The 14053-nt window shown below is 38.5% G+C and overlaps 1 protein-coding gene across 1 annotated transcript in view; it reads right to left on the minus strand.

The window, feature by feature from the left end:
* Positions 1–14053, minus strand: part of LAMA4 (laminin, alpha 4) — a 107437-nt gene that overhangs the window by 28760 nt on the left and 64624 nt on the right. Inside the window, exons 14-21 of the mRNA XM_009324465.1 lie at positions 13194–13342; positions 11006–11147; positions 9828–9924; positions 8931–9047; positions 7706–7891; positions 2686–2825; positions 1292–1465; positions 110–252 (exon numbers count right to left, since the gene is read on the minus strand). Coding sequence (XP_009322740.1) covers positions 110–252; positions 1292–1465; positions 2686–2825; positions 7706–7891; positions 8931–9047; positions 9828–9924; positions 11006–11147; positions 13194–13342 — 1148 coding nt within the window. The remainder of the gene's footprint in view (positions 1–109; positions 253–1291; positions 1466–2685; positions 2826–7705; positions 7892–8930; positions 9048–9827; positions 9925–11005; positions 11148–13193; positions 13343–14053) is intronic.

The following is a 14053-nucleotide window of genomic DNA, read 5'->3' on the forward strand; positions in this document are numbered from 1 at the left end:
GAACCAGGCACTGAAGACTCCTGATGAGCAGTTCTGACCCATACTTTTCTGTTTGATTTTTTTTCCTATTAACTGTTTGATTTTGGGGAAAGGTACATTGTCACTTTACCTCTCAATTTTGATGATGCTGAAGTAAGAAGGCCAGGTGCTGACAGGCTTGGCGTCCAGAGGTATCTCCACGTCTTGGCCCCCCAAATTATAAATGTACACAAGGTTGTCATTTTTAATTGCAAGACCAATGTAATTTTTTGCCTAAAACACCAATGGAGAAGGATGTCAGAGCTATAACATTGAAATAAATTCAATGCAGAACATTAGTAAAGGATGGGCTATGATAGTCTAAATGACACTTTTAAATATAACTAATAAACAAATGCTTCGTTCTCTAATTACTTTCCTTCACCAGATAGAACTGCACAGAAAAAATGTCTGATATTTTACCTCGTTTCCATTTTGACTGAGATAAATACAAGGTCATGAGATGTCTTCTGGCCGTAAATTGGTAATGTTTAAAGGGAAGCTGTTCATCAGTATTTAGTGTGCAATGTCATATGCAGGAAATAGGAAGAAACATTTGTCTAAAGCCTAGGTATTATGCTGCAATTAAATATTCTGCCAGGAGGGATTTTGCTTGATTTATATTCAGTAGACATTCTTTTTAGAAAAGCTTAAAAAGAAAAGCCTGCCTCTTTACTCTTCCCAACTATTAGATTATACCTGGCTTGTGAGGTGTGAGTTTTCTTCTTTTAGGAACCACAATTTAAAGAACAATTATTTTACAACACTTACAGGTGGTGAGAGTATATGCCCTTTCTAGGTTTTTCAAAGTAGTGATGTACAGACTGTACAACAGCAGCACAAGCCACAGGCAAAGAAACCTGCTTATCTGGTGGGCCTCTGACCTTGGAGATTTGGAATTGACACTGTCAGCAGCATAAACCTGATTGAAACATGGCCCACAAAAGCCAGGTGGGTGACATTAACTGCTTCAGAGCAGCTCAGTACTGGCAGTGGAGATGGCAAGTATGGCTGACAGCAGCATGCTGCATAGGCAGTCTAATTTGCTTCTTAGAGAGAATCCTTCATTGTTTGGAGTGAGAAGTTTCAACGACAGGGTCTCGGGAACCCTTGCTCTTTCCTTGTCACAAAAACGATGACAGTCATATAGTAGACACCTCTTATTTTGAAAGATGGAGAAATAGTGAGAGGAAAAAACAAGGGCAAATAAACTTCAAACCTATTTAAATTTTCTTTTTTTTATATATAAAAATTAACTGGGTTATTCTCTTACATTTTTGTTTCCGAGGTACAAAATAAATCTGTCAGGAGATGCTGCTAGTTGTGGGTTGTCTTTCTGAAGCTTTATATACAAACTCATGGAAGTGAAAGATTTCAGTTCCTCCACGTTGATCTTTGGATTGACTTCAACAGCTGATTGGCCTCCAAACATCATAGAAACTTGGACCTGCAGTTGCAAGTGTGCTAAGTGAGACACATTATTGCTGCGTGGGGACATTAGTTAAGGTAAATGTGCAAGAATACTTAGCCAGCAGCCTTGCTTACTACAAGAGTGGAGTTGGCACCTATGTATGTGCCATGCAAAAGTGTATGTTTATAACAATCGCTTCTGGAAGACGCTGTAAAGAAGATGAAGGGAATTAATTTTAAAATTAATTAAAGCTCCTAATTAACTGTGCTTAAGCATATTCATAAAGTAAATTAAATTTCAGTGGGACATAGATGTGTGCTTAGTTGAATCAGGGCTACATAATTATGTATGACACATAATGAAATTCTTACATAGCTATAAAACTTCTACCCATAATTTATTTCTTTGCTTTGAGAGTAGTATGACCAATTTTCTGTTCACGAGTAATCCCGTTATATTACTGAAGTTACAGTAATATATATGAGATGCTAATAAAATTTTAAAACATGTTCATTTTAGTTCAAAATGCCTTCAACATAACTGAAATAATGTTTAAGCACAATATGACTGAATGATGAAATACATTTAAAGATCAGTCAAGCACTGCACACATGCTAACTGAATTTTGCTTTTCTTTTTTTAAGTAATGTATGTGGACGGCATATTCCAGCATTGTGAACATACAGTAATGCACTGAATTCTTTATTTCTCTGAATGAATTAAAATATACTTTTTAAATTTTTGACCACAGTGTTCTTCTCACAGAAGAATCCCTCATAATTTATGTATGATAATGAAAGTATTTTTCTCTGTTAAATATGTATGAGCCAAAGATTCTCCTACCCTGCAGAAAATTAATTCAAAAGAAAAAAGAAACTGTCATCTCAGAAAAGTTTGCCTTAAATTGCCGTAATTACTACTGCTTGTAACTAATGTTGCCAGCTGAGTAATGACCTATTAGTGTTAGCTTTAAATGGTTTTGTTATTGTGGCCATCTTTAACGCTGTGCCAATTACTTAATTAAAGTTGCTACTGCAGTAACAGTAGTCTACCATGAATACCATGGTAATGTTAATTGCTTGCAAATAGCAACTGTAAAGATTTTAATGACTTCCACAGTGCTTTGCTTATCCAGTTGTTGGGAGGAGATAATGTCAAGGTTTGGGCTTCTGACATAGCCCAAGAAAATGGAGCTCGTAGTAAGATGCATTTGATTATTAGCACTAGTAACCAAAAGTCCTATGAAAAAGTCTTACCTTGCTTGCTACGCTCCTGGTTTGAGCAATTAACTCTCTGATCCGCTGAATGCTGGAAGAAATATTGTTTGCTGGTGCCTTCTGTTCTACTCTGCGCAGTTTGTCCACGAGTTGAGGGAAGACTTCTGTGAGTTTCTTCACTGCAGTTAGAAAAGAAGTGACAGCTTGTTTTTTTCCTCTTTGAAACACTGGTTTTGCACCAGGAAAATTCCTCCTTACCCTCTTAGGTTAACTCACCTATCTCCTTCTGCTTTAAGAACAAGTCCTAACTGTGGTGTGTGAGAGGCAGTGATTTCCGAAAGGGTAGTGGTTTATCAGGATCTAGTGTTGCAAAAGTTTTTGGAAAGAAGTTTGCACAAAGGAGACTACTTTTTCATGGGACTCCTAGGCACTACCGTGGTGTTGTACCTCTGTAATACTTTCCTCAAGGAGCTTTGCAAATGTTAATCATTTTAACCTTTTCATCGTCCTTCAAGGCAGGTAAATGTTAAACTCAATTTTACAGGTATGGTAACTGGAGCAGAATGATTATTTGTTCAGTATCTCACTGGATATCTGTGGCTGACCTGGGAACTGCCTCTAGGAGCTATGGGTCATGAGCTCTTCAAATTCATTTTAGGGGAGATAAATAGCTCGATTCCCTCAGCTCTCAGCTGTGCATCTCTCCCAAAGGTTATCACCCAGATGCAGCAACAGCTGGACAGGTGTTGTGTCTGTGTGTGGTTCACAGCCCAGTCTGCTAACAGAAACACTGCTGCGTTCAGACTGTAGTAACAGGCCTGTTCTGTACAAGGTAGAAAGGTAGAAAGCCTTAGCTGATGATGCATGTGCACCTAAACTGTGCTTATGACCTGCCCCAGCCCTTGTGAGTGGTATCCTCTTCAGCTTTCCTGCCTACATCTGCCAGGGTCATGAATTGGAGTCCTGGACCTTTGGTCTTTCACTGCTGTGTCTTCTGGTACATGTGCAAGTAGGATTGTTATCAAAGGGAAATGCAGGTGCTTTGCTCTGTTCAAAGGGAGAGAAGTCATTTCCCAGAAAGATAAGCAGACAGAAAAATTACCGAGAAAGAAAAATAACTACCCCTAATCATAATTCAATTTGATCACATCAGATTCCAATGACATACTGCCCTTTGAAGGATATTTACACATCACATCATTTTTCATCTTTAATTAGTTGTAGGTACAACTAGCTGAGTATAATGAAATGTGATTTTAGCCACAAGCTACATGCATATAAGAAAGATCCAGTATTCATGGTTAATTTTTAATGACATGGATTCACTATAAAGGTTAAGACCAGATTTGTAGGGTTTGCAGTTACATTTTAGGGGTTGTCATCTTGCATCCGCCTGCTCTTGTGTTCTTGCCCTCATATTTTTACTCTTGTCTCTCGAAGATAGAGAGACAGGTAGAGGAGCTAATCCTCAGATGTACTGAGACTGTATAGAAGGGAAGGAAGGAAGAGTAGCCTCCAATCACTCTTCTGTGCTTCCAGTTCTGTATTGACTAAAGACTGAAGCAGCTCTTAGCCTCACTCAGAGCAACCCAGAGTATGAGAAGATCCCATAGAGTCCTACAAGTCCTGCTTCTCTTTGGATAGAGTGAAAAGCTATATTTGCCACAGTCCTGCCCTCTCTCTGCTTGGCTCTTTTCACTTGTGTTTTACTTTCCAAGTCCAGTGTGGGAATGGGCCATGTAGACCTTTAGCCTCTCCAGTTATTCCCATTAAGTCCTGAAAGACCTTATGTGCTGGGGGTCAGTAATCAGATATTCTATGTAAAGCTTACTGTACATTAAAGTGCCATTATTTTAGCAAATCCTCAAAGAACTACAATGAATTCTGGGTAAAACATTAATTCCAGAATGCATTAAAATTTCTACTTAAAAAGAATAGCTAGTATAATAATCAACTTACAGAAAGTTTTCTCTGCCTTTTGAAATGAATGTTCCATATCATTGGAAAAAAGCCCACGTTATTCTTAAAGTAAAAAAATTGCAAGCTCGGAAAGTGATTTAGCAAATTTCAACCACCTTTTTTTTAATAATCAGCAACTGAATTGGAATTGTGTCTGATCTGATATCTTGAAAAGCTGGCTTTTCCTCTGAAATTTGAGGTATTAAACTTGAAACACAACTGTAATGTGAAAACACAAAACTAACATCTATTACTACTAGTACTGTTATAAAATCTCACCATAAATCCCTTCCTCTTGTCCTTTATAATGGCATTCTTCAACACAGCAGAATATTGATTTTTTATTTTAGTCTTTGGGATGAAGGTGAGGGTGAAAAAGGAAAATTAGTCTTACCAAGTGATAAAATACAAAAAAGAATACAAGGGAAACTGTCAAGGAGGAAATACCTTGACTATAACCTTGCAGACACTTTCTCCTTTAGTGTTTTCCTTCCCAAATTGTCCTTCATCCCCTGCTGAGGCCCACCAGCTCCCTGCACAATGGTGACACAGGGAGTACTGTCAGACAAACTGCACAGCCAAGACATGCTCTCACCCTTCCAAAAATCAAGTGCAAACTTTATTCAAAGGCAATCCAGACATGCCAACTTAGAGGCTTCAGCTGCCATGGTAGTGTTATTGGCATGATGATCAGGTGTTTTGGTTTTTCAGGCACCTGTCTGAACATTTTTTGTGACTTTCTTTTGGACTTTGATGGACATTCCTCCTGCCAGATCAACCTCTCCTGGCAACATACACAGCTGATCTGAGAGCACTCCACCGTGCCCTGGCATGTCTACATCTCTCTTCCCAGGCTGTGAATCACAGCCACATTTGACTGGAGCACTACCCGTGCCAGACTCCTTTGTAGCACTGATCTGTCTTCTCAGCTATTTCCATCTGATCTTTCTGGCAAAAAAAATCATCATGCCCTAAAGCAAAAAAATAAATGCTTTATGACCAAAAATGCCATGGAAAAGCTGCCTCCACAAATGTAGTAGGCCACACATTGCTGTAGCTTGCATATTAGCATCTCTCAGTTAGTTTGTGGTCAGCAGGCCCTCCAGGCACTCTGGTATGATCACAGTACTTTCAGGGTGACTCCCTACCTGCAAGCCCACTGTCACAGAGAAGACATTTTTGCCAGGCACATCACATAGGAGCTGAGCTATTCTTTACAACTCACAGTGCATGTACCATGTGTGCCTTTTTGGGAACATGACCGACTAGGAGAACTGGGCTATCTTAGGTCTATCCACTCTTACAGAGCGTCTCAAATGCTACTGGAAATATTTCCTCCAGTATAACAGCTAGTATGAGCAGATTTTTTAAATCCTGAATGTCTGCTGACGTTTTGAGCATGAAGAGCCAAATGCAGTTTGTGTTGCTGCTCTATCTACTAAGCTGGCCCTGGTAAAGATTAAATGTAAATCAAGTGTAAAGGTGAATAAAAACAAGTAAGCTATAGCAGACTCTTTCTCTTAAATGTTTTTCCTCATACCATTCCCTCCCTGGATGCCAGCCATATCCACATTTACATTACCTTAAACGGGAGTTGGAGCCCATAGCCCACAGCCTAAACTGAGCTCTGTGGTGATCAAAAACATTTTACAGCAATGCGATACAACCACTGTTATATCCACTACACCCTTATGGAGCTGTAGCTCCGTAAGTTAGAGTGAGCTTACCCGTTCCCAGAGGGAGTGGCTGTGTTTCCTTTGGATGAAAAGCTGAGAGGCATGTGAGTTACCTCCAGTTCTGGAGCCAGAAATTGGGGTTTTGAATAGCACTGAATTTCTTCTTGTGGAGGGAACCACTTTCATACCAGTTCTTGGGAGCACTCACTTAACCAAAAATACTAGTGTGAGGGTCTTATCCATTACTGAATTCTGGAAATAACATGACCCTTGGGTTTCCCTGGTCTAGAGGGAAGAGTGTGGCTTTGGGGCACTAGAAGCAATGTTGGGTTTGGTACTCATAACACCATTTGCAGTAAAATGACACTCAAGTTGCAAAGCTGCTGACAGAAGAAGGGTTTTGGGGCAGTAGATCTGAGATTCAGACTTTCTGCAGATAGAGTCAATAGAGTTATGGACCTTCTCTGAGGCACTTTGGGTTGGCAAACCATCACTGAACAGTGCTGCAGGTGATGGTACATATCACCAAACATATGCAGGAAATTTCTTGTTCTGGATTTCCAGCTTCCGTGGCCATGAATAACTTGGGATTAGTGAGCCTCCTGAGCAGACCCAGGAATACATCGAGCAATAAATAGTGGTGCTTGTCAGCAATTTTGTATTCTGCATATTTTCACTTCTAGGTTGATTCTTTTCTTTCCTAATTGTTCTTTTCCTTCTTTCACTGGTCACTTCATTTCAGCTTCACTCTCCCTGCCTCTTTTTCCAACTTTCCTATCATCTTCATTTCAATTTTGTAGCCTTCCTCAGTTTTTCTTTTGTCTTTTTATTTACCTTAAATTTTACATAAATCTTCCAATTTTTACTCTACTCTTCCTCCTCCCCCCAATAATAAAAGTGGAATTAATGTGATGTTTACAAGCTTTTCCAGCAATCACCCTGCTTAAATATTATATTTCCTCCCTAATCCTCTTTGCCCCCTTTGTTTAGACTACAAGCTCATCAAGTCAGGGACCATTTCTCCTCTGTGTTTGTACTACTAAGGACAAAAGGGCCCTGTTTTCAAATGCCTCTCAATGTTAAAAAAATAATAACTGAACCGCCAATCATAATAGCGAGAAGTATTTAAACCAGCTGTCTATTGCTCAGTGTGACCTTGGTACCCTGATAAAATGACTTAAAAGCCAATAAGACTTCAGGCCGTAAGTGTTTAAGTCATTTTTGGAAATGCCCAAGTATCCAAAAGTTTTAAAGTACAGTCAAGTCTCTAGACAACTGCTAATTTTTGAAATGTTTTCATGGAGGTAAAATGCTAGAAGATTATATGCAATGAATATGCGATGTAAACGATTCATAAAACATGATGTTGCGATGATTCCCTGACCTTTTAATGCTAAGGAATGGCAAAATTCAGGTCACTGTACCTGCATCTCCAGCTGAGTGCACAGCACTGTCATACTCCGCTGAATTGTGCTGGAAGTCTTGCAGGTTCTGAGACCACAACCTCACATTCTCATCCATGGGGGTTGTAGCTTGCATTACTGTCATGGTAGCACTTACGGCCTCTGCAGTCTTCAGTTTAGCTTGCTCCAAACGCTCTCTGGCCTCCACTACAAAATAAATAGGGGATAAGAAGAAATGAACTCTTTCAAATATTCAAGTGAGCTATAACCAGTACTTAGAAAGTGGTGAGGCTAAGGAGATTTTACCTTCTGCAGAATGGGGACCCAACCTTGCTTGGTTGGTTTTCTCTTTATTTCCACAGGGAATATTCAAAACTTCCTGTGGTTGGTCTACAGCTATATTAATTCTTAAAATTTAACAAATTCTCGTTTGCATTCTAGACTGTTAGAAATTTTCAGTGTCCTTGGATTTTGATGGGTGTTAAATAGCCAAGGAAGTTGGAACAGAGGTGAAAAAATACATTGTTTGTCATCAAGTTTTTAAAAGAAAATGCATGTATTTGTTGAATATTTTTCATGAAAGTTATCTTTGAAGGAGAGAAACCCAAGGCACTGAAGTGGTTTTGTTTTTTCATACCTGGCATTTTGGGGTTTTTATTTTTTTTTGAGTTACCAACTACTGTATTTGTAAAACCTGTGGCATTTTGCACGTATAATGTCTTGGCAGTAAAACACAGCCATTTTTAGTTGAAGTTAATGAAGAAATCTTGACCATGACAACTTTGAACACCTTCAGATATACTTGCTGGATGCTCTATGATGTCTCTTTTCTGAAAAACTAAGGTGAGATTTTGTCAATCAAGACTGCCAGTAATTACCTCCCAAATACTCTACTTGCTAGGTGTGATGTATATGTGGATTACATTTTGACTATCAATACAATAAATCCACAGACTTGTAGATTCTCCAAGCTCTGAAAAGATCAAGAGTAACGTGGGAGTGGACAATTGTAGTAAGGAGGATCAAGAAGAATGTTAATAATTTCAGGTGGCAAAACATATAATTTCATTATGAATATGTTAAAGCTGGATGTTTGCTGTCTGGGTCTTGTAGTTTCAGTCAAATTCCTTTAGGCCTCCCTGGGACTGAAATCTTAATACCAACTTCATAGGCCATAGGCAAAGATAAAATATGCTCTTAAACGTATGAAGATAAAGCATCATAAAGATGAAGTTCCTCATACAACCTGGCTCTGCTGATTGCATTTTTGTGATGGCTCTCATCAGCTGGCTTCGCAGAGCATTCATTCTGGCAAGAGTGCCATTAACATGACGGCTAGTGTCTGCAATGGTTAAATCGTTACCTGTGGGGAGAAAATAGGAGGTATAGTTGAGTGGCATCGAAGTGGCATTAAAAAAGGTAAATTTTATCCTGTGGAGGTATGTTATTAGGCATTTAATACACCATAGGCAGTATACTATAGCCTCTTTTAGTATAGGGCATACTAGCACTCTGGACTTAATCTAAAGGAAAAAGCAACCTTGCAGCTCCCAGACATTATTTGCTTGTCACAGGACTTCTTAGAGAAATCTCGAGACCTGTATCTCAGTCAGTACTCTCTTTGCTTTACCAGAACTGCTGAGAATAGCTGCAGCAAGTATACAGGAGAAGTTTTAAGGAACTCAAAAGGTCCTGCAAAATTGAAGAGGTAATTTCTGTAATTTTAGAGCTTTCTTCCATTTTCAGTGAAAAAAGGCCAAAATCCTTTAACATTCATTATTATCCTTCACTGGTGAAATCCAGCTTTCTGAACACTTAAACTGTTGTGAATTGATTTCAGTTGAACTACTTGATGGTGTATATTTACCTGTGAACAACTGTTTGCAGGATCACATATTTAAACACTGGTTGTATCTGAAATGGTCCTTTTGTAAATGAAATAAACTTTCAGTGTCTGGCAGGATGACAACACACGAACTACCCAAACTGTGCCTGTGGCTATTTCAAGTACTTTGTGTCGTAACTTTGATCAATACACTATTCTGTTCCAGCAGTAGTTCTGCCTTAGTGATGCGCTTTTGAAATTTATTTTAACGTGCATGCTTATAAACTGACTGGGAAGGTAGAAAGGATGTATATTTACTGTCATCTGCTGTCCGTTGTAGCTCTGTGGCTCGGTTGAGAAGTTCTTCACTTTTACCTTTATGGTAAATGATCTGAGTATCAATTCCAACTGCAGCCTACAAGTATGTTCCAAAAAAGAAAGTCAGAATAATGCTTACCAAATGTTCCTCTTTATTGTGTTTAATTGTGGACAACATATTACTTCATATAAATGTAACTACAAAGTCACTGCAGTTTCATTTGCTTTGTTAACATTTAAGATTGGCAGCTGGATTAGAAAAAAAAGTCTGAAAAGCAAAATTTTCTGTAGATTGCAATTAAAGTTTAGAGAAACATACGCTTTTCCAGAAAACAACACTGAATAACAAAGATGCAGAAAGCACAGAAGTCCTCTTAATTTATCAGCTCCAGTATGGTCAACGTGATACTCATGCTACATGTTAGTTAGGCACTGTGACTGTTCATTTCTACTGTCATCTCAGACGGGTGACGAACACTTGCACTGCGTGGGGAGCTGCCTTGCAGACCCCAGTAGCATGCTGGAAGCAGAGGGCTGGACTCAAAATCCCACAGCTCCCTGGGGCTCAGGCCTCTGTAATCTAACCAAATCCTCTTGCTAGGCCACTAATAAATTGCTGTTAAGTAGCATGCATATAGGTTGGAAACTATATACATACAAAAATACATATATTTTAGAAGAGCAAGGCCAGAGACAAAATTAGCATCATCATCCCTGCACTGAGTGTGTGAGTGGGCTATTTGCCCCATTTTAACTTGACTTTATGAGAAACAGTGATGCTTCTGTTTGTTAGATGTCTTGACCACCTTTTCTGCCACGTGGTGCTATGTGGAGTAGGAGGACTGGAGCGCGAAATGCCCGCTCAGGTTCCTCTAGGGCCAGGGAGTGGTCTGGACTTTCACAGAAATACCTCCATTTGAGTGACAGCACAGAGCAGCATCACCCTGTACTTTAGGGACAGAAGAACCTGTTGCATCTTTTCGAATACCAGGGGACTTTAGGCTGGCAGAATAATTAACCACCTAGGATTTAATTCAGGAAATAGTAGATGAAGCAAAATGTGCAGTGAGAAGTTCAATGCTAACAGTTAAGCTAAATCTTGTTTCTTCTTTATACTTAGGTGTCCAAAGTCCCTGAAGCATTGCAAAGTAAAAGCTGATATTACGAAAATTACTTACATCATTGACCCGGTTTGTTGTGTTCAGTGCCAGCAATGCAGCTTCATTCGCTTCTTCAATATAACTAGCAATGTTTTCATACACATTTGAAGCATTTATTGCCCTTTGTACCAACCCATTTGTATCAACACCATACAAATTCCTGTTAAAAAGAGAGTAAAAGGAGGAAGAAACCAAACTAAATCAAAGTAGTTTCAAATGGATTAATTCTCTTAACATTCTATGAATTCTGACTACATAATCACACACATAAATATACTTGGCCTGAGTAGTGTTCTCTTCATTGTGTATGACCCTTTATGCCAGTCTGAAGCAGGTGAAAACTATGTGGATAGAAGGTACTTCCCAGTGGTTTAACTCTGGGAACTTTGCCCTTAACATCTATGTGAGCAGCAACAGATGACTACTGAGCTTTTATCTTTTTTTAATCTAGATTACATATTCCGTAAATTAACAGAATAACATCTATCAGTTGTCCTTCTTTAGGGATAACTCCTGGCCGTGAATGGAAAGACCTGTGTGTGCCAGTGATCAGGACAGCTGTATCACTGGGCTGTTTATACTTTCCAAAAGTAGGTGGGAAAAGGGGGAGGATCAGATGAAGAACTGCCTATGATCATGAAACTTTGCAAAAAGTTAGATTTCAAAAATATGAGATAGCTTTGCTGCCATGGTAGAGCTTGATTAGGCGATAACTGGTCTTCAGGGGAGAATCCAAACAGCGGTTCGTTTAGGGCTCAACCTTCAGCTGTTAGCAACTTTGAATAAATATCATTTTTTAATATTTTTGTGATAAACAGAATTCAGAGTATATGTTAGATATAGACTCTAAATATACATATACACGTGTGTATTCACTTCAAAGAGTTTGCACACTGAGGGCTTATTAAGTTTCCAGATTCAGTGTTGTTGCAAGAATTTCCTGCTATATTCCCCCAAGACAAAAGAAGAAACTCTACCAAATAAAAGCCTAACAGGCTTATAAAGCAAGCCCATAAAAAACAAAATTATTTGAAGACAGGCTAAGTTTTGTAAAGGATTAAAGTTTCACTGCAGGACAATCTTCTCAACAAATAAACGAGTGAGCACTTTTCCATCTGGATATTTCGTAATTATTTCTATTTGCTTTCTATTAAATTCCTAATGTGTTGGACTTGGTAGTTGTTTTTAAATTATTTTGGTAAGGGATGAAGGCTAATCATATGGGGAATTTTCTTTCAAGTGATTCTGCTGCCCCCAGTTAGCTGATCTCAGACTGAACATACCGTTTGTTTTTTAGGCTGTCTGTAGTTTGTGTGGCATTATAGAACAGAGTTTCTGATGTCAGCTTTATACAATTGTATAAAAGAAAACCATCTGTTATTTTTTTCTCTGTTTTAATCTCCTATCTAGGGCATACTAATATTAAGAAACAACTGGTATTTAGATAATATACTCAAAGAGTAGTTTTAAGTTTATCTTCCAAAAGCATATGTCCATGATGTTCCTTAAGGTAGAATTTGGTGAAATATTTTATTTAAGAATTCATTTACGGCAGTGATTTTTCCATGGGTAGTCCCAATTGCAAATGAAGTCATACTTCAAATCTGTCTAAAAGTGGCTTTTTAGTAAACTGGGGGAAAGTTGATGCATTTAATACATTCCAGCAAACTAGGAAGACTTACAGTAAGTTTTTAGTGTTACAGTGGGCCAGTTTCACTGGGACACAACCTACTGAGTATCAGAACTAGTCCATCTGTAAACCAGTTCTTGAACAAAAATTACCCCAAAGCCCATTTTTTGTCCCATAATGCTAAACATTTTTTAATGTGAATGAACTTACTGACATGAGCTGTTTCTGCAAACCCCATTTAGTCTGCCTGTATTATTTTACTTTTCAGTAATCTACCTTTCCTATTTTCTTGCTATGGGAAGAGAAGAACATGCCAAATTAGAAAGGGGAGAATGTCACACAAGATATATGTTTGTTTATTCTTTGAAAAGATTAATGGATTTTGCTTAGCTCAACTTCAACTGTTCCCTCTGGACCTTGACAAGTCTTTCCATACATGACTTAACAGTGATTTGTTTAGTGCCTATTTACAGACAGCATATCTAATGTCACTGTGTTTCTGCTTGTCTTTTAGTTTATTCAGCTGTTCAGTCAGTAGCACTTGTATGAACAGAGTCTGCTGAAGTTAAATTTTACCGGTCCAGCTCATCAGCAAGTCTTCTTAGGTTGTGTGCATGATGCATAGCCTTTTCTACCAAATCATCATCAAACAGAGACAGATTGGCTAGTTTTTCTTGCAATTCCTTTTTCGCTCCATCTATTTCTGCGTAGAACCCTGACACATTCTGAACAAAATATGGAAGGAAGGAAAGAAGATGAAAATGGTAAAAAATCAAGTCTGTATTTTGATTATTATGTTTTATTTTACCTTTTATATTATTATAATGTTGTTGTTTTATGTTATATTTGTTTGATGTTATATTTTTAACAGCTAAAAATGAGGAAGGACCAAAAAGAGTCTGACCCATGGATGTCAGTGTGGCAAGACAAATGCAGGAAGATAAAAATCAACCAAAATTCCAGGAATCCCTTAAAAAGATGTTAGAGAGAGATGTGTAAAATACCAAAGACAGACAGTTGAGAAATGTCTTAGTATCCTTCATGTTTGCTCTGGAATGGTGCCAATGACAAGTCTTTCAGAGTGGAGTGCTAATAGGTGAGGTAATTAAACCAGATCTTTGCAAAAATCCCCTCATTGTGGTTCTTCTTAAATTGGGAGGTGGAACCCCCCCCCTTTTCTTTTTTTTTTACCCTCTTCTCTGTTAAGGCTGCAGGCCAGAAACTAGTTTTTGGGACTTCTAAATGATATCTATACAAGTAAACTAAATAATAGAATCATAGAAACATAGAATCATTAAGGTTGGAAGAGACCTCCAAGATCATCGAGTCCAACCGTCAACCCAACACCACCATGCCTACTAAACCATGTCCCTAAGCGCCTCATCTACACGTCTTTTAAATACTTCCAGGGATGGTGACTCAACCACTTCCCTGGG

Source organism: Pygoscelis adeliae, unplaced genomic scaffold, assembly GCF_000699105.1.
Source record: "Pygoscelis adeliae isolate BGI_AS28 unplaced genomic scaffold, ASM69910v1 Scaffold125, whole genome shotgun sequence".
Lineage (NCBI taxonomy): Eukaryota > Metazoa > Chordata > Aves > Sphenisciformes > Spheniscidae > Pygoscelis > Pygoscelis adeliae.